The following is an 18,582-nucleotide window of genomic DNA, read 5'->3' on the forward strand; positions in this document are numbered from 1 at the left end:
ATGTTGTTGCACAACATCATCGTGAACCACAATGGTCTTTGGCATGGGGATGATGGGTGTTGTAGTCCAACAACATCTGGGGATCCAAGTTTGAAAACCCATGACGTACAGAATATATACATATATGTACACACATACACTGAAGGTAAATCAATATGTATTTTTAACCCTCATGGTCGTCTTTATCGCCTGAATTTTGTTCCTGTCTAATTTAATCTAGATGTGCTGCTAATTCTACAGTATACATGTTGGTAGATATTTACCTTCACTCATCATAGTTCATCAATGTTTCTTTTTCCTTCAAATGCGGTCCAGGACATGTCATGACAATGAGTTGGAGCAGTCAGACAAATTCTACCAGAGCCTTCCTCGCCCCATGAAGCTGGGAGTTGCTTTCTACAACACCATGGTGTCAAAATCAGAGATGCTGTGTTATTTTGTGATCATTCTAAACCACATGGTCTCTGCTTCCATCCTCACTTTGGTCCTGCCTATCCTGATATTTCTGTGGGCCATGTTATCTATACCAAGGCCTACAAAATTCTTTTGGATGACTGCTATCATGTACACTGAGGTGGGTATTCAACTGGTGCTGCTGTTAGGGCCAGGTGATGAATGAAGATAAGGGAATCCTAAACACAAATAAGTTTACTTCAGACGTCACAACAAACTGTGGAGAATGTTTGAGCCTCTGGCTTGAAAATTCTCCATTTTTCTACATTTGCATGGAAGGCTAAGAGACTGAAACTTCTTCCTGTAGTTTTGAAGAAATTTCATTTTCCCATTGTGGCTGAATACATTTTCCCTTCACATAAAATGTTCAAACTACAAATAATTCACAAAACCAGGATATCAAACAACAGTTTGATCCTGGTTTGGAAGCCTGGTTTGCGAACTAATGGTGGTGTGAACAAATAATAATCCAGTGGTTGCACCAATGGATTTTAATTTGCTCCCCACCCCCCTTGGTGTTGGTTTGACTACACCACAGGTGCCTGTATTCAGACGTAACAGGAAACTGCAGTTTGTCCAAAACTATGAACAGAAGCTTTCAGACTTCTCCCTTCATGCATGAAGAAGGGAGGACAGAGGAAGCTCAAGAGCTTGAGACTCATAATGGCACATCCTTGTCACTGTGTTGTCAGAACAAACTATGGTTTGCATCCAGTGACCCACATATTATGCAGGCTCCATCCTTACAAGGAGTGTTAAACTAGCTAGGGAGGGAGCTGAGAAACAATTTCTTCTTCTCTTCCCTCCCTGCAAAAGCCCTTTTTGTTGCTAAGAATATGTCCCTGAGGGCTGTGTGAGCCTCAGGGACATATTCCTGGCAACAAAAAGGGCTTTTGCAGGAGAGGAGAGAAAATCACATCTTCACCCCTCTCCCTGCCCTCTGCACTATGAGGCAAGCCTTGAGTGCAGGTAGTTTACCAGCTCCTTGCAAGGGCAAAGCCTGCATAATATGTGGAGCAGTGAGGATTAGTGGAAGCAGGTTTGGGTGGCTCATGAGTGACAACTGAACAAATGGGCTTAATTCATTATTTTCTAACAAAAGTATAGCAAATAGATGCTAAAATGTTCCTTCACCTCCATTTTGCATGGTGCCTCCCAAGCCTCCATTCATGTGGACCAGTTCCCTATATGACCCTTGGAATCCCATCATGAAGCCTGAGACAGCCATATTTTCTAGCAGCTAGTTTGGAAGGAGGAAGGGACAGTTGCTGAAATCCTGACTAACAAGGCAAGTGCAGAACATGAGCTGCACTCCCGCTGTGGATGACCAAACCTAGGAAACTGAATTTTGGGATTCCTACCTTCCCCTTGAAGTGCCCTGTGCCCAGGAGATACATGTCCCTTAGGCTCGTGCAGCCCTCAGGGACATACATTTGCATGGTGCAGAGCACTTCCAGGGGAAGGAGTGATGTGGAGGCAGGAAGTATGTTCCTGAGGACTTCACAGCCCTCAAGGATATATTTTTACTAGGCGCTTTGAAGGGAAGATAGGAACCCAGCAATATGCTCTCAGAAATTCACAGCCTTTAGTGTGGAACATGGACACAGCAGGCATGCAGCTATCTGTTCCATGCCCACTTCGGTAGCTGGGATGTGAGCCAGTGATGTGAGTGTGCCAAGGAGAGAATGGATCATGTTCTTGCTGGTGCATTCTGGTCTCTCTACATACCTTTCTCCCAGTGCTTCATTAAGAGTGCTGGGACTCAAGCCTTTCTAGAAAGTTTAGCCTCTGATTTCCTTAGCAAGTGGACTGCTGGTTGCAGTTAGGAAGTAAGAGGAGGAGGCCACCAGGTCCTACAGACAGCAGTACACATGGAAGGAGGGACATAGGGAGCCGCTTTCTACTGAGCTAGACCATTGGTCCATTTAGTTGAATATTGTCTACACGTTCTGGCAGTGGCTCTCCAAGATTTCTAGCAAGAATCTTCTCCAGCCCTGCCTGGACATACTAGGGATTTTGCATGCAACCCTAGCTCCTTCCTGCCATCCTCAGGAACCCAGATGTGGACTAGATGCCTCCATTTTTGCATATTTTTTAAAATAAGGGATAGGTGGAATATACCTTTCTAAAAGAGACCTCATACAATTTCTGCAGATCTTCCTCTTTTGAAATGGAAAACTAGAAACAAAGTGGGCAAAAGCAAGAGAAATTTATTGAATAAAATAATTCCATGCTCCAGTCGTCCTGGGCTTACATGTTTGTAATTCGGTACTTTTGGGGATTATCTATGTAGGATAATCTACAGAGATTTTTTTTAATTAATGGATAGTTGTCACAAGATTGTTTCTGCCAACTAATTAGAGGTTTATTTTCCCCTGCCAGATAACAATTGTGGTCAAATACTTTTCTCAGTTTGGATTCTTTCCATGGACCACTAAGTTATATTGTGGTATCAATGCTGAAGACCCGTTTGTTTTGCCAAATATTGCTGGGATTGAGAAGAAGGAGGGCTTTGTACACTATGATTTGGTGCAGCTGCTGGCCTTGTTCTTCCACAGGTATATCTTGAAGGTACTGCAACTCCTTTTTATTAGGAACAAGAGTATGTCCATGTTTTATTCTAAGCAAGGATTTGTTGATTTCTACTATGGGGTAGTTTCATATTGTAAGCAGAACATGAAGCAGGATCTGAGAACTGCTTAAAAAGGCTGGAGGGAGTGTGATGTGATTTCCATAGATTAATTAAGCACTGTGTGAAAAAGTACTTCCTCTTGTCAGTCCTAATTTCCCTGACATTCAGTTTCATGGGATGACCCCTGGTTCTAGTGTTGCAAGAGAGGGAGAAAATGCTCTCTCTCTCTCTACTCTCTCCACTCCATGCATCATTTAATACACTGCGATCATGTCTCCCCTTAGTCACTGCTTTTCCAAAGTAAAGAGCCCCAGATGTTGTAGAGAAGAGAGCTAGTTTAGGAGAGGAGAGCTGGTCTTGTGGTAGCAAACATGACTTGTCCCCTTAGCTAAGCAGGCTCCACCTGGGTTGCATATAGCAATAGCAATAGCACTTACATTTATATTCCGCTCTATAGCCGAAGCTCTCTAAGCAGTTTACAATGATTTAGCATATTGCCCCCAACATTCTGCGTACTCATTTTACCGACCTCGGAAGGATGGAAGGCTGAGTCAACCTTGAGCCCCTGGTCAGGATTGAACTTGTAACCTTCTGGTTACAGGGCGGCAGTTTTACCACTGCGCCACCAGGGGCTATATGAATGGGAGACTAGGAGAATAAGCACTGTAAGATATTCCCCTCAGGGGATGGAGCCACTCTGGGAAGAGCTGAAGGTTGCAAGTTCCCTCCCTGGCAGCATCTCCAAGATAGGGCTGAGAAAGATTGCTTCCTGTAACCTTGGAGAAGCCACTGCCAGTCTGTGAAGACAATACTGAGCTAGATAGAAAATGGTCTGACTCAGTATATGGCAGCTTCCTATGCTTCCTATGTCCCTCCTGTTTGTCGGTCCTTGGAATCCCAAGTTCCAAGGAATAACTTATTTCATCCAGTCACCCCACCTCCTAGCTCAAGGCTGTAGCTAGCCATGAGTATCCTGGACCACCTGCTGTGGTATTGTGATCAGTTGCATTGATTTCCTTCTCCTCCCCACTTGCTGCGATCCAACAAGAGTTTGAGCTTTTGGGGAGGACAAACAGCTCAGTGGTTGAGCATGTGCCAGAGAACCAGAAGGTCCCAGGTTCAATATCTTTATTTACAGTTGGAAAGATATTGGATAGCAGAGCTGGGAAAGACATCTGTCTGGGACCTTGGATAATCTTTTATTTATTTATTTCCCCAAATTTGTAAGGTAAAGTGTGCTGTCAAGTTGATTTTGACTCCTGGCACCCTCAGAGCCCTGTGGTTTTCTTTTGTAGAATACAGAGGGGTTTACCATTGCCATCTCCCACGCAGTATGAGATGATGCCTTTCAACATCTTCCTATATTGCTGCTGCCCTATATAGTACCAGAAGCGAGGATTTGAATCAGCAACCTTCTGCTTGTTAGTCAAGCATTTCCCCACTGTGCCACTCTTTATTTCATTTATTTATTTATTTATTTATTTGTTTGTTTATTTAACACACTTCTATACCACCCAAAACTCACATCTCTGGGCATTTTACAACAAGCAAACAAACACAAAATTAAAAAACATAAGTTAAAATAAACAAGTAGTTAAAACAAAATAAATGACATAGTAAAAGTTAAACATGACAACAATTTAAATTTTTTTTAAAATGTTTTAAAACGATGTTAAAACAATATTTCATTAAAAGCCTGGGTGAATAGGTGCATCTTTAAAGACTTTTTTAAAGTTGTCAGAGATGGGGAGGCTCTTATTTCAGCAGGGAGCGCGTTCCAAAGTTCTGGGGCAGCAGTGGAGAAGGCCTGTCCCCGAGTAGCCACCAAACAAGCCAGTGGCAACTGCAGATGGACCTCTCCTGATGATCTTAATGGGCGGTGGGGTTCATAACGAAGAAGACGTTCTCTTAAATACCCAGGGCCCAAGCCGTTTAGGGCTTTATAGGTTATAACCAGCACTTTGTATTTTGCCCGGAAATGTATTGGCAGCCAGTGTAGATATCTCAATACAGAAGTAATAGGTTTGAGATGACCCAGAGTCCAACTTGGCTGCCGCATTCTGAACCAGCTGTAGTTTCCGGACTATACACAAGGGCAGCCCCACATAAATCACATCGCAGTAATCCAGCCTGAAGGTTACCAGCATATGTACCATTATTCTAAGGTCATTTATCTCAAGAAACGGATGCAGCTGGTGTATCAGCCGAAGCTGATAGAAGGCACTTCTGTCCACTGCCTCAACCTGGGAGAGACTTGGATCCAGAAGCACCCCCAGACCGTGTACCTGTTGCTTCTGGGAAAGTGTGACCCCATCCAGAACAGGCAGATCAAACTCATCTCCCAAGTTTTGACCCTGCACAATAAGTACCTCTGTCTTATCTGGATTCAGTCTGTTTGTTATCCCTCATCCAGCCAATTACCATCTGGAATTTGCCTGAGAGGTAGGAGTGGAACCACCTCAAAGCAGTGCCTCCTACTCCCAAACTCCCTCAAATGTTCCAGAAGGATACTATGGTCGATAGTATTGAAAGCCGCCAAGAGGTCCAAAAGGACCAACAGAGTCACACTTCCTCTGTCAGTTCCCAATTGGAGATCATCCATCAGGCCAACCGAGGCAGTCTCCACCCCATAGCCCGCCTGAACTTAAGGTAGACTGCTCCAAACCTCTGTCTCTGGGCAGTTTACAATCCAGAATTGCTATCAGTTGGGGTAATCAATTATTTATTTATTTATTACATTTATATCTCGCTCTTCCTCCAAGGAGCCCAGAGCGGTGTACATGGTTATGTTTATCCTCACAACAACCCTGTGAAGTAGGTTAAGCTAAGAGATATGTGCAAGGCCAAGAGTCATCCAGTAAGTTTCATGACTGAATGGGGATTTGAACTCGGGTCTTCCTGGTCCTAGTCCAACATTCTAACCACTACACCACACTAGTTGATTGATGATGAAACTCAGTTCATATGGGATATTCTTATTGGCTTTAAGAAGGGCTTAGATAAATTCATGGACAACTAGTCTATCAATGGCTACTAGTCTGGTAGCTATAGGCCACCTCCAGCCTCGGAGGCAAGATGCCTCTGAATACCAATTTCAGGGGAGCAACAGCAAGAGAGAGGGCTTACCCGTTGCCTGTGGGCTTCTCAGAGGCATCTGGTGGGCAACTGTGTGAAACAGGATGCTGGACTAGATAGGCCTTGGGCCTGATCCAGCAGGGCTGTTCTTATGACTGTTGGGAATTCTCTCTGGTAAGAGAATCCCCTTTTCATTATAGCAGAGTGCACAGAGGCACAACACAGCGGAATTTGGTTAGGCATGTGTGTATGCTGAGAGTAAAGTAACTTGGAGACAGTTCATAGTTTCAAATCAATATATATGGTATTTATTAGAGAACTCCATTCTAGACAGGAAAGTGAGGAGTTAGGATCTATAATCTATCTAGCTAGCTGGATACAGATGGATTCTGCACCTCTGCACACATGATGCAGGGGAGAGGAGCTTGCATGTTGCAAGGTAGAGGAACAAGAAGAGAGGGGAGAGAGGAAGGAAATGGCTGGAAGGAAGTCCCTAAGATTAGCAATCTACATTCCAAAGGGATAGTGTCAGAGCAGTAGAGAAGGGATGACCAATGTCTTGACCCTCTAGCCCTCTGACTCACTAGTCTGTCCTCCTATGTCACTGAGACAAGAGACAGCTCAAAGTCCTTCACTTCCAACAATGACTAAATCCATGCACACGTTAGCACATGCAGCCATGCAATTGCTTCACCATGTTGCCAGCTTACATCTCAAACCAGAACACGCTTTTTGCTGGATTCAGTTGTGAGCTGGGCACATGAAGCATGTAAGAAGTTCATCACATGCCAAGTGCAATGTGCATTCTCAGCATGCCTACCCCAAGCAACATCTTGCCACCACAAATAGCAAAATAGTCCTTTATTTCTGTTCTCCCACCTAGGTGAGGTTTGCCGATACTAATTGTTTTAAAGCAAAGTTGGGAACCGCATGTAACATATCCACTACCCCGGAGCACAGCGCACTTTTCCAAAAGAGTCTGCTCCACAAAGCTACTGACTTTTGCGACTAACTGGTGTGTCTTTCAAGTCTGCAAATGAAGTGGCAATTTATTAATCGCACATCAGTTACAGCTTTCAGCTCACCTTTCATCCTTCCCTGTCTTGTTCCAGACTTGAAATAGGTCCAAATTGGGCAGTTGATTCCATTTTCAGTGTCATGTCTTTCATTAATCTCAAGGAGTCTGTCAGTAGGTTTTCTCCCCACAGGGAGCCAACAAAGGCACGGGCATTCTTCTTCTTATTATTGTTATTATTATTTGATTTCTATACTGCTCTTCCAAAAATGTCTCAGGGCGGTTTACACAGAGAAATAGTAAATAAATAAGATGGATCCCTGTCCCCAAAGGGCTCACAATCTAAAAAGGAACATAAGATTCTCTGATGGTTCCAGTTCCACAGCATTTATTTAGTGCTTTAGAGTGTTCAAAGTGCTGCACAAACGTTATGCCAGCACAGCATCTCTCCAGTGGCGGCTGCTGGTGTCTACCTTGTGTGCGGTTTTTTAAAGTCTGTGAGCCCTTTGGGGACAGGGATTCATCTTATTGATTTATTATTGTTTTCTCTATGTAAACCGCTTTGGGAACTTTTTGTTGAAAAGTGGTCTATAAATATTAGTTAGTTTGTTGTTATCACAGTAATCCATAACAGCCCTATAATGCAGGCCAATGGCTGACATCTGGACTAATGCTGCAATGGGGGCTGTAGCTCAGTGATGGAGCATCTGCTTTGTATGCCAAATCCCCAGCATCTCCAGGTAGGGCTTGGAAAGACTCCTGCCTGCAACCTTGGAGAAGCCGCTGCCAATCAGTGTAGACAATACTGAGCTGGATGGACCAATAGTCTGACTCAGTAAAAGGCAGCTTCCTATATTCCTGTGTGGCATGCTGTGAAACCGCTTCTTCAGCCCATATATGTCGCAGGGAATAATGCAAAGCTATATGATCTCCTTGATGTGCAAGTGCATAAGAGATTTGACCAAGAGTGTAAGTGGTTGGGTAACTCTGAGCATCTGCTCAACAACATGACTACTTTCTACGGGTGCATCTTTGTGCATTGCACTAGCACAATAGGAGTCTGGATGTCAGCCAGTATTTTTGCCCCATAGTGAACATTCATCATTCTTCCGTTCCTTTGCCTTTCTCTCCAGTTGCCACTGTTGCTTCCTTGGGGGCCTTACACAGAGGCCCAGTTAGCCTAGGCGCCTTGTAGAGAATGCCATTGGTAGTCTTTGGACTGGAATCTCAAGCACAGACATTGTTCTTTTTCTCTGCCATACTCCTCTGCTTTCCAAAGCAGTTCATGGTTTCTGTGTTTTACAGACGTCCCATTATTTTCACTTATTCTGTTCCACAGAGCTATGGGCTTTGGGACTCTCAATGTGTCCGTTCATCAGACTCTAAGGGAAAGAGAATAACAAGGAGACAAAAGAGAGAGCACAGAGGCCATCTGGAAGATTGTCAGCCTGGAACAGGGTGCCCCTGCAGACCTCAAAGTTCCTTGAGGAACACCTTCAAAGGAAGTGACGTGAATGTTGATGAAGGTAAGTGGGTGTGAGACCATTCTGTTGTTGTTGTGAAGGAAAGAGTGTGTGTAATGCTGCAGTGTACAGAAGGAGTCAGGAAGTGATGTCCAGCCTATAACACAGTAATAAAGTGTATTTTTACCATCAGTGGAATGAGAGAATTCAGAGTGTGTGTGTTGGATGAGGTAAAAGAAGGCTCTGAGATCTGGATCCCTGCCAAAGAGGCTGCCATGGATGAGACAGACTTGTGTAAGATATGCTCGTATAGGGGGCGGTGGGGAATTGATCATTCTGAGGGGAAAATAAAAGAGGACACCCACAGGCCTGGTGAGTCAAGACCATCCCTGAAAGGACTCACATAGTATTTCATATTGGAGTGCCTTAGGCTTTCTGCAGTTGAAGGAAGAAAGGAATCATGGGATATTATTTATACATTGTTGTTCATTATTTATACATTATGTTGTTGTGGATCTTTGACTATTCTCTTTTGCCACTGGTTGGCTTGTAACCAATTTCTTTACTACTTCTTTGTTTACGTACTTTTTACACATCAAAATGTGAAAACATGACCTCTCTGTGTTCAATATACTATTATGATGCCAGCTTTTTGAGGTACCCCTGAGGCAGGAATTGGCACAAGAGTCTCCATTTTGACATTATACAGAGATCAATGCAAATGGTGCCTGGAGGACTGATTGTGGATTGTATAGCTGAGTGGGTGATGGATAGAGTGTCCTGTATTTAGCAAATGTGCCCCACATGAGTTAGTGAGAGCCTTAAATGAGGTTCTGCTCTTATGAAATGAAGAGCGTGACTACTCTTTTTTGGCAGTCAAATCTCCGGAAGAGGCCAAGAAGAAATGGAGTCTTTTCAGAACAAGCTCCACTGGCAGGAAGAGACTTACCAAAGAAATGATATATCAGCTGATACTGAAGGCGAAGAAGCTGTTGATTAAAATGTAAATATGTAAGGAAAGTGAGACATTGTTGCTTTGCAGAATTATGATAAGAATTATGATAATGCAGGATAAGGGATAAAGGCGTGTGCAGTGCCTATAGTAGCTAAGCGGCTCTGTCATTTTTTAACCACAAGTACCATGGCAAGTTATACTAGCCTAAATCTCTGCTTCTGCACAACCAAGTTTAGGATCTTTGGCCTCTCTTGTATCTAGTTATTGATTCTGATGCAGTTGTATTGCTGGGGTTTGCTCTGGATTGCTATCCCACCCTCCCTTCCACTTACATGCTGCTACTGAGCAAGGAGAGGAAGAGATGCTTGCAGTCAAAGCCTTAGGCTTCCCTTCCACAGAATTTCGGGATCCCCTTACATGAACATAGGTGAAAGTAGGTGAAAGCAGTTTGTGTGAAAAAGCCACTCTTGAACTCCGTAGCATGACTGACACTTTTTGAAGGTGCACAGGCAAAATGCTTGTGATTGTCAGCCTTTCTCTTTGGAATATGGGAGGAGAGTTGGTGTTGTGGTAGCAAGCATGAATTACCCCCTTTGCTAAGCAGAGTCAACACTGGTTTGCATTAGAATGCAAAACTACACGTGCACACACTGTAAGATATTCCCTAGGGCATGGGGCCGCTCTGGGGAGCACATATGCATGCTTGTGTGCAGAACGTTCCGAGTTCCCTCCCTGGCATCCCCAAGATAGAGCTGAGACAGACTCCTGCCTGCAACCTTGGAGAAGCTGCTGCCAGTCTGTGAAGACAATGCTAGATGAGTCGACGGTCTGACTTGGTAGAAGGCAGCTTCCTATGCGGTAGAAGGCAGCTTCCTGTGTTCCTCCATCTCTTGTCTGATTGCTTCCCAGAGGCATCTGGTGGGCCACAATGGGAAAGAGGATGCTGGACTAGATGGGCCATGGGCTTGATCCAGCAAGGCTTATGTAAGTCTGGAGATTGTGCTCCAGACAAATGTTGTGCTGCCGTAAGCATACCTATACTTGTGCAACAGCTGCACAATACTGTGGCAACCCCATCTGTTTTAAAGGGAAGAGTGCAAGAGCACTATTGTGCATGCCACAACTCTGCAAATCCCCCTCCTTTGTGCAACCATGCAATCTTCTTGCGCTAGTGCAACTTTGTTACACAAGCACTTTGTTAGGATGTCAGCCCTTGTCTTTAGCTGGGACATGTCTTTCAGCGAAAGTGTTTTCTCCGGCAAAAAAACATGCTGAATGCATTCTCCTAAACTGTGCGTTGTACTTCTGAGACATGATTCCACTGTGCAATTTGACTAATGTAGAATTTTTTACCCCCAGCGCCCTTCGGATCTACCAGCCTATCAAGCAATTTTTCTATGACATTATTCATCCAGAGTACAGCCCAATCTGTGATGTTTATGCCCTCATGTTCCTAGTTGATGTGATTAATTTTATTATTGTTATCTTTGGCTACTGGGCTTTTGGTGTAAGTATAAGCATGAATTGCTTAATTTCTAAAAGGAAAAGTGCCTGGAACACTGGCTACTTAGTCTAGAATTACTGCCCCAGTATCCCAGATAAGTTGGAGTTAGCAATTGATCCCACACTGTGGAAGGAAAAACACTCTGCACATGCTCAAAGATACTTCATTACTTCACATGTTTCAGAGCAAAAATTTCTTAAGAATGTATTTGAGACCCAGCTCTTAGGAAGCTTGAAGCAACTCCAGATCTGTGAATGCATTTGAAAGTGAGGAAGTAAAGCAAACATTTATTTTAATGCAAGAACTCAGCCTGATTTGGATATGAAATATAAATGTTTCTGATAAGTGTATTGAATCTGCATTTAACAAATACTCTGTGTTTCAAATGCCAGTCTGAAACACTGCATTACTTGAATTTAAAACATTGTATTCTAATATATCTCTTGGAATCCCAAAGCAGATAAAATTAAAATGTTGAGTTGACAACAACATTTGACAATTAGAATTTCAGGATAGGAAGTTTGGATTTCAGATTCTTCATTTTCAGAATTTCCTGTGCGCCTTGGTCAATTTTGTATTGTTATAAATTATTTACTCACTCTGCAAGGTACAAGTTCACAATCCAGTCATTTAGGTGGTCCATATCTAATTATTCTCAAAGGAAGGTGGGTGGGTCAGAATCTCTTAATACAATGTTTAGCACTCTCCATCAACAACAGTTCCCAAGATTCTTTGAGGGAAACTAAGTTCTAAGACTAGTGATGTGAAATGATGTAGATTTGTAGTGTGAATGTGCCTGTGGGCTCACATCCGAAGCCTGAGGCTGCTCTTTCTCTTTTGTGTCCAGATTTTATAAATGAATTCTTCTAATCTATTTCAGAAACACTCAGCTGCTGCTGACATAACGGAATCCCTCTCAGAAGACCAGGTCCCTGAAGCTTTCCTTGTTATGCTGTTGATGCAGTTTGGCACAATGATAATTGATCGGGCCATCTACCTGAGAAAGAACATGTTTGGGAAGTGTGTTTTTCAGGTGGTGCTTGTCTTTGGCATCCACTTTTGGATGTTCTTTATATTGCCTGGAGTAACAGAAAGGTACAACTGCATTAAGCATACAGCAAAACAGTTAAGAACATTAGAACAGCACTGCTGGATGAGGCCCAAGGCCCATCTAGTCCAGCATCCTGTTTCACACAGTGGCCCACCAGATGCTACCACGAGACTACAGGCAGGAGTTAAGGGCATGCCCTCTCTCTTGTTGTTACTCCCCTGCAACTGGTATTCACAGGCATCCTGCCTCTGAGGCTGGAGGTGGCCTGTAGCCCTCCGATTAGTAGCTGTTGATAGACCTCTCCTCCATGAAGATCTGGTTAGTGGTTCCAACATTCATAACTAGTGGGTTCTGCGCCTGCACAGATCAGCTTCAGGAAGAATTCATTAGCTCCTTGTGACGCCAACCGCCCACTGCACGTGACTGCAGTACCCTCTAGTGGCGGTTAGGCGTCTCCATTTTCAGTTTCTTTCTGACCACCATAGCGATCAGTTCTCGGAGACTGTTGCTCCTCGTGGAAAGTTTGTTGTCTCCAGCTCTGACGCCCTATCAATCTCCTCTGACTCCTGGGCATTGGTCGCGAAGCACTCAACATTGTGAGCGGTCGGCATCGAATGGACCCAGGTTGGAGTATGAGAGGTAGGCTTCAAGTCCAGAGACTCGACGTCGACACGAGATCACACCTGTCGCTCACCCGTCGATGTCGATCATTACACCGGAATCGACAGTCGCAGTGATTGTAGACACTGAACTCGATGCTGACCCTGACATTGAGCACATCGACATCGAGGATGAGCCGGCATCGGTGATTCAGGTTATACCGGAGCCATCCCCAGCCAAACCAGGGGCAAGCGAGCCGGAAGCTAACAGACTATCCTGCATGCTAAACTCTGAGGAGAGTACACCCTCGACGGGCACCTTTACGGGTTTTCACGTGGGTGACTATCTCCCTGGACATATTCCAAAGACACCTTCATTGTCAATGAAGGGGATGCCGATTGCAGGACCCTTAATCGGTGGTGGTTGGGGTGACACAGTGGAAATACCTAGCGCAGACTATGCTTTATTTAGAGAGTGGTTGTGTGTAAGGGAACAGACCCCCAGGGTTATTAAGGAGATGGCTGTGCAAGCTGTTTTGACGCCAGTGCAGCGCATAGAAATGGCTGTTCAAGCATCGGTACCTTTACCGCGTCAACGCTCGGTTTCCCTACAAGCTAATGTACCACGGGTTCTTACTTCCACCCTACACCAGGCAGCGACTCAGATGACATATGTACCTCTCCATGTGACTTTGACTGGCTTTGGGAACTCTCCTGTTCCATCTGATGATGGTGAAGACAATGATATAGAGGATGATTATGCCTCTGACTCAACCCCAGATCCGGACGACCCAGAGGCACCTGCCCTCCCAGATCCAGATTCTAATGTTGCGGTTGTTCCATCGGTATCGCCCAATGAAGAAATGAAGGGCTATCATCAGGAAGTGGAAGAGATGGCTCAGGTCTTGGGCCTGACCCTGAAAGAGAAAACCAGTGACTTAAAGGACCCTGTCTATAACATGATGAAGGTGGCTTCTGGTTTGAAGCCGGTATACTTACCTATGCTGTCTCATATCACCAGGGCAGTGAAATTGGCTTGGGAGGTACTCCAGATGTCAGCACCAACCTCGAAACGTTTGGAGGCTCTTTATCGTGTCCAGGAGGAGAACGCGTATTTGGTGCATCACCCTGCTCCAAATTCGTTGGTAGTTGATTGTGCAACGACTTCTAAGGGCGGCAAGCATCACACCACTCCTGCAGACAAGGAGGGCCACAAGTTGGATGTTCTGGGAAGACGCACTTACTCAACGGCATGTTTGTCCATCAAAATTGCCAACTATGTGGCTTGCCAAGCAAGATATACACATCCCCTGTGGAAGGCTTTGTACAATCAGTGTTCAAAACTAGATCTTGGAGAATTTATGAAAAGATTTGAGGCTGTATTCGCAAAATCTACTGTGGCTACCCATCAACAATTGGCTAATGCAAAGCACTTTCTACAACCAGCGAAACGCCTTCAATATATCGGGGCACTGTTAGACATGACGTCCCAGAGGGCTTTTCTGCCAAGAGATCGGTTTTCACGCCTACAGGCGCTCATCCTCATGTGTCAGAGACATCCGGTACAGAGGGCGAGAACTATACAGGTTATTCTCAGTCTGATGGCGTCTTGCACAACCACGGTTTTGTATGCAAGGCTTTGCATGCGCAAGTTGCAGCTTTGGTTTTTGAGAGCTTACAGGCCAAGGCTGGATCCGCAATCCAAACAGCTGACACTTCCAGGCACGGTGCTTGCCTCACTGACGTGGTGGACGGAGTCAAACATGCTCAACGGCGTAGAGTTCCAGTCACTGAAAACAACTGCCACGGCAACCTCAGACGCTTTGTTGCAGGGCTGGGGTGTGCATCTTCTGCACCACAAGGTTCAGGGTCAATAGACGCCAAAAGAGAGACTTCTGCATATCAACTTTCTAGAACTTCTGGCTGCGTACAAGGCCTTGGTTGCCTTCAAGGAGAAACTCGTGGGGCAGACCGTCCAGCTTCAGATGGACAATACAACAGCCATTGCGTATGTCAACAAGCAAGGCGGGACAGTTTCCAGGTCATTGTGCAGCCTCAGTCTTCAGTTGTGGAATTGGTGCATTCCACGCAGAATCTATCCCATTGCCATTCATATCAAGGGCACCATGAATGTTTTGGCGGACTCTCTGAGCAGGGAACTAGTGCTGGATCAGCACGAGTGGGAGTTGAACCCAGTGATAATGGAACAGATATTCCAGACTTGGGGCAAACCAAAGGTGGATCTATTTGTGACGTACAACAACAGCAAGTGCGACCACTATTGCTCCAGGATGGGAATCGGCCCAGATTCAAAGGGGGATGCGTTTCAATATCAGTGGAACCAACAACTGCTTTACGCCTATCCTCCAACTCCAATGCTGCCCAGGGTGGTGGCCAAACTTCTACAAGACAAGTCTCAAGCGATAGTTATTGCCCCATGGTGGCCAAGGCAGCCATGGTACACGCAGCTACTCAGACTGTCCCAGGGCAGGTACAGGGGGCTGCCACAGTGGGCAGATCTGATAACTCAGGACCAAGGAGAGGTGGTGCACCCCAATTTGTCCGTGCTGAGTTTCACAGCATGGAGGATCGGCTACTAAGGAGGATTCTTCTAAATACCCGTAAGCTATCAACTAGGCGAAGCTACCAAGCAAAATGGCGCAGGTTTGCGGCGCATGCTGCCTCAAGGGGCTATAACCCCAAGGAAGCAAGCCTGAAGGCCGTTCTTCTGTACCTAACAACTCTGAAGCTAAGCGGCATAGCGAATGTCTCGATTAAGGTGCCTATGGCAGCTATATCGGCGCAACATGATGGGTGGGATGGAAAGACAGTCTTCACCCATCCGAGATGTAAATATTTCATGAGAGGCATCAATAATTTGTATCCTCCGGTTCGCCCACCAGCTGAGAAGTGGAGTCTTTCCTTGGTACTCTCGTCACTGACGGAGCCACCCTTTGAGCCTTTGGCATCTGCGTCGTTGAAAATTTTAACTTTGAAGATGCTCTTCTTGGTGACCATCACCACGGCCAGATGAGTAAGTGAGCTGCGTGCACTCCGCATTGATGAGCCTTATACGAGGATTTATCCAGAGCGGGTCATCATGCGCTTGGATCCCGAATTCCGTCCAAAGATTGTAACAGATTAATACCTTAATACCGAAATTGTGCTGCCTACCTTTTTCAGAGACCCTATGTCCGCACTTGAGCAGGCAATGCATTCATTGGATGTTCGTTGAGCCCTTCTCTTCTACTTAAGAGCCACAAGGGACATTCGAAAGACACCTCAGCTGTTTGTTGGCTTTCAGGGCAAGTGTAAAGGGATTCACGTACTTGGCAGAAATTGTCTTTCTGGCTGGTGGAGTTGATCAAATTGGCGTAAGACCAACAGGGTGTCGCCCCTCCGACGTCAATTAGGGCACACTCCACTAGGGCTTGTCTGCGGCACACCTGTCTGGCATTCGCTTCCCGGATATCTACACAAGCAACTTGGTCGTCTCACCAGATGTTTGTAAAACACTACGCCATAGATCTATGCACGGCTAAGGCTGCTGAATTCAGACGGGCGGTCCTCAAGAGGGTGTTACAGTAACTTGCAGTGCATACCCACCTCCATCTGGGTAGCTTGTAATTCACCCACTAGTTATGAATGTTGGAACCACTAACCAGATAAACAGGTTGCTTACCTGTAACAGATGATCTGGTAGTGGTTCCATACATTCATAAATCTGTCCATCCCTGCTAAGACAGTTGCAAGCTACTGACTATAATACACTTACCACTCTGTCCTTAAGTCTGGGCTGCTATGTTGGCCTACAAGAAACTGAAAATGGAGACGCCTAACTGCCACTAGAGGGTACTGCAGTCACGTGCAGTGGGCGGTTGGCATCGCAAGGAGCTAACAAATTCTTCCCGAAAGTGATCTGCGCAGGCGCAGAACCCACTAATTATGAATGTATGGAACCACTACCAGATCATCTGTTACAGGTAAGCAACCTGTTTTTATGCATATCCCTCTTAAAGCCATGCAGGTTGTTGGCTGTCACCACATCTTGTGGCAGAGAATTCCACGAGTTGATTATGCACTGTGTGAAAAAGTACTTCTGTTTGTTTCTCCTAAATTTCCTGGCAATCAATTTCATGGGATGACCCCTCGTTCTAGTGTTATGTGAGAGGGAGAAGAATTTTTCTCTATCCACTTTCTTCACACCATGCATGATTTTATAGACCTCTATCATGTCTCCCAGCAGTTGTCTTTTTTCTAAACTAAATAGTGCCAGGTGTTGTAACCTTGCCTCATAAGGAAGGTGCTCTAGGCCCCTGAGCATCTTGGTTGCCCTCTTCTGCACCTTTTCCAGTTCTACAATGTCCTTTTTTAGATGTGGTGACCAGAATTGTACGCAGTACTCCAGCGGTGGCCACAACATCGTTTTGTATAAGGGCATTATAATATTAGCCTTTTTATTTTATATCCCCTCCTGATGATCCCTAGCGTGGAATTGGCCTCTTTCACAGCTGCCACACATTGAGCCGACACTTTCGATGTGCTATCCACCACAACCCCAAGATCCCTCTCCTGGTCAGTCACCGACAGCTCAGATCCCATCAGTGTATACTTGTAGTTGGGGTTTTTCGTTCCAATGTGCATCACTTTACACTTGCCAACACTGAATTTCATCTGCCATTTTGTTGTCCACTACCCAGTTTGGAGAGATAATTTTGAAGCTCCTCACAACCTGTTTTGGATTTCACTACCCTAAATAGTTTGGTACCATCTGCAAATTTGGCCACTTTGCTGCTTACCCCAACTTCTAGGTCATTTATGAATAAATTAAAAGGCATTGGTCCCAGTACAGATCGCTGGGGGGACCCCACTTCTTACTTCCCTCCATTGTGAAAACTCTCCATTTATACCTACCCTCTGTTTCCTGTTCTTCAACTAGTTAGCAATCCATACATGTACTTGTCCCTTTATCCCATGACTACTAAGTTTTTTCAAGAGTTTTTGAGGAACATTGTCAAAAGCTTTTTGGAAGTTCAGGTATGCTATGTCAACTGGATCACTTTATCCACACACTTGTTGACACTCTCAAAGAACTCCAAAAGGCTTGTGAGGCAAGATTTACCTTTGCAGAAGTCATGCTGGTTCTCCCCCAGCAGGGCCTGTTCTTCTATGTGCTTTACAATTTTATCCTTGAGAATGCTTTCCATCAGTTTGCCTGGAACAGACGTTAAGCTAACCAGCCAGATCATCCCTGTATTCCTTTTTGAAAATCGGTGCTACATTGGCTACTTTCCAGTTCTCTGGTACAGAGCCTGATTGCAGGGATAAGTTATATATTTTTGCAAGGAGGTCAGCAATTTCACATTCGAGTTCTTTGAGGACTCTTGGATGGATGCCATCCAGCCCTGGCGATTTGCTAGTTTTCAGTTTTTCCAGACAGTTTAGAACATCAACTCTTGTCACTTTTATCTGACTCAGTTCTTTAGCCTCCATCTCCGAAAAGCCTGGTTCAGGAACAGTTATATGCTCAGTATCCTCTGCCATGAAGACGGATGCAAATAACTCATTTAGCTTCTCTGCAGCCTCCATATCCTCCTTAATAATCGCTTTCACTCCCTCATTGTTGAACGGTCCAACCGCCTCCCTGGGAGGTTTCCTGCTTCTGATGTATTTAAAGAAGTTTTTGTTATTCCCCTTGATGCTTTAGCGAAATGTTCTTCAGACTCTCTTTTTGCCTCCCTTATTGTCACCTTGCATTTCTTTTGACAGAGTTTGTGTCCCTTTCAGTTATCTTCATTTGGACAGGCCTTCCAATTTTGGAAGGAAGTCTTCTCC

General features: G+C 44.9%; 1 protein-coding gene across 1 annotated transcript in view; it reads left to right on the top strand.

Annotated features, from left to right (window-relative positions):
- The window catches only part of LOC128322323 (piezo-type mechanosensitive ion channel component 2-like), a 119,569-nt gene that overhangs the window by 79,406 nt on the left and 21,581 nt on the right, over positions 1 to 18,582 (top strand). The window contains exons 37-42 of the mRNA XM_053243383.1: positions 316 to 574; positions 2,836 to 3,024; positions 8,515 to 8,701; positions 9,515 to 9,641; positions 10,953 to 11,100; positions 11,978 to 12,192. Coding sequence (XP_053099358.1) covers positions 316 to 574; positions 2,836 to 3,024; positions 8,515 to 8,701; positions 9,515 to 9,641; positions 10,953 to 11,100; positions 11,978 to 12,192 — 1,125 coding nt within the window. The remainder of the gene's footprint in view (positions 1 to 315; positions 575 to 2,835; positions 3,025 to 8,514; positions 8,702 to 9,514; positions 9,642 to 10,952; positions 11,101 to 11,977; positions 12,193 to 18,582) is intronic.

This window comes from Hemicordylus capensis, chromosome 4 (genome assembly GCF_027244095.1).
Source record: "Hemicordylus capensis ecotype Gifberg chromosome 4, rHemCap1.1.pri, whole genome shotgun sequence".
In the NCBI taxonomy this organism is placed as follows: domain Eukaryota; kingdom Metazoa; phylum Chordata; class Lepidosauria; order Squamata; family Cordylidae; genus Hemicordylus; species Hemicordylus capensis.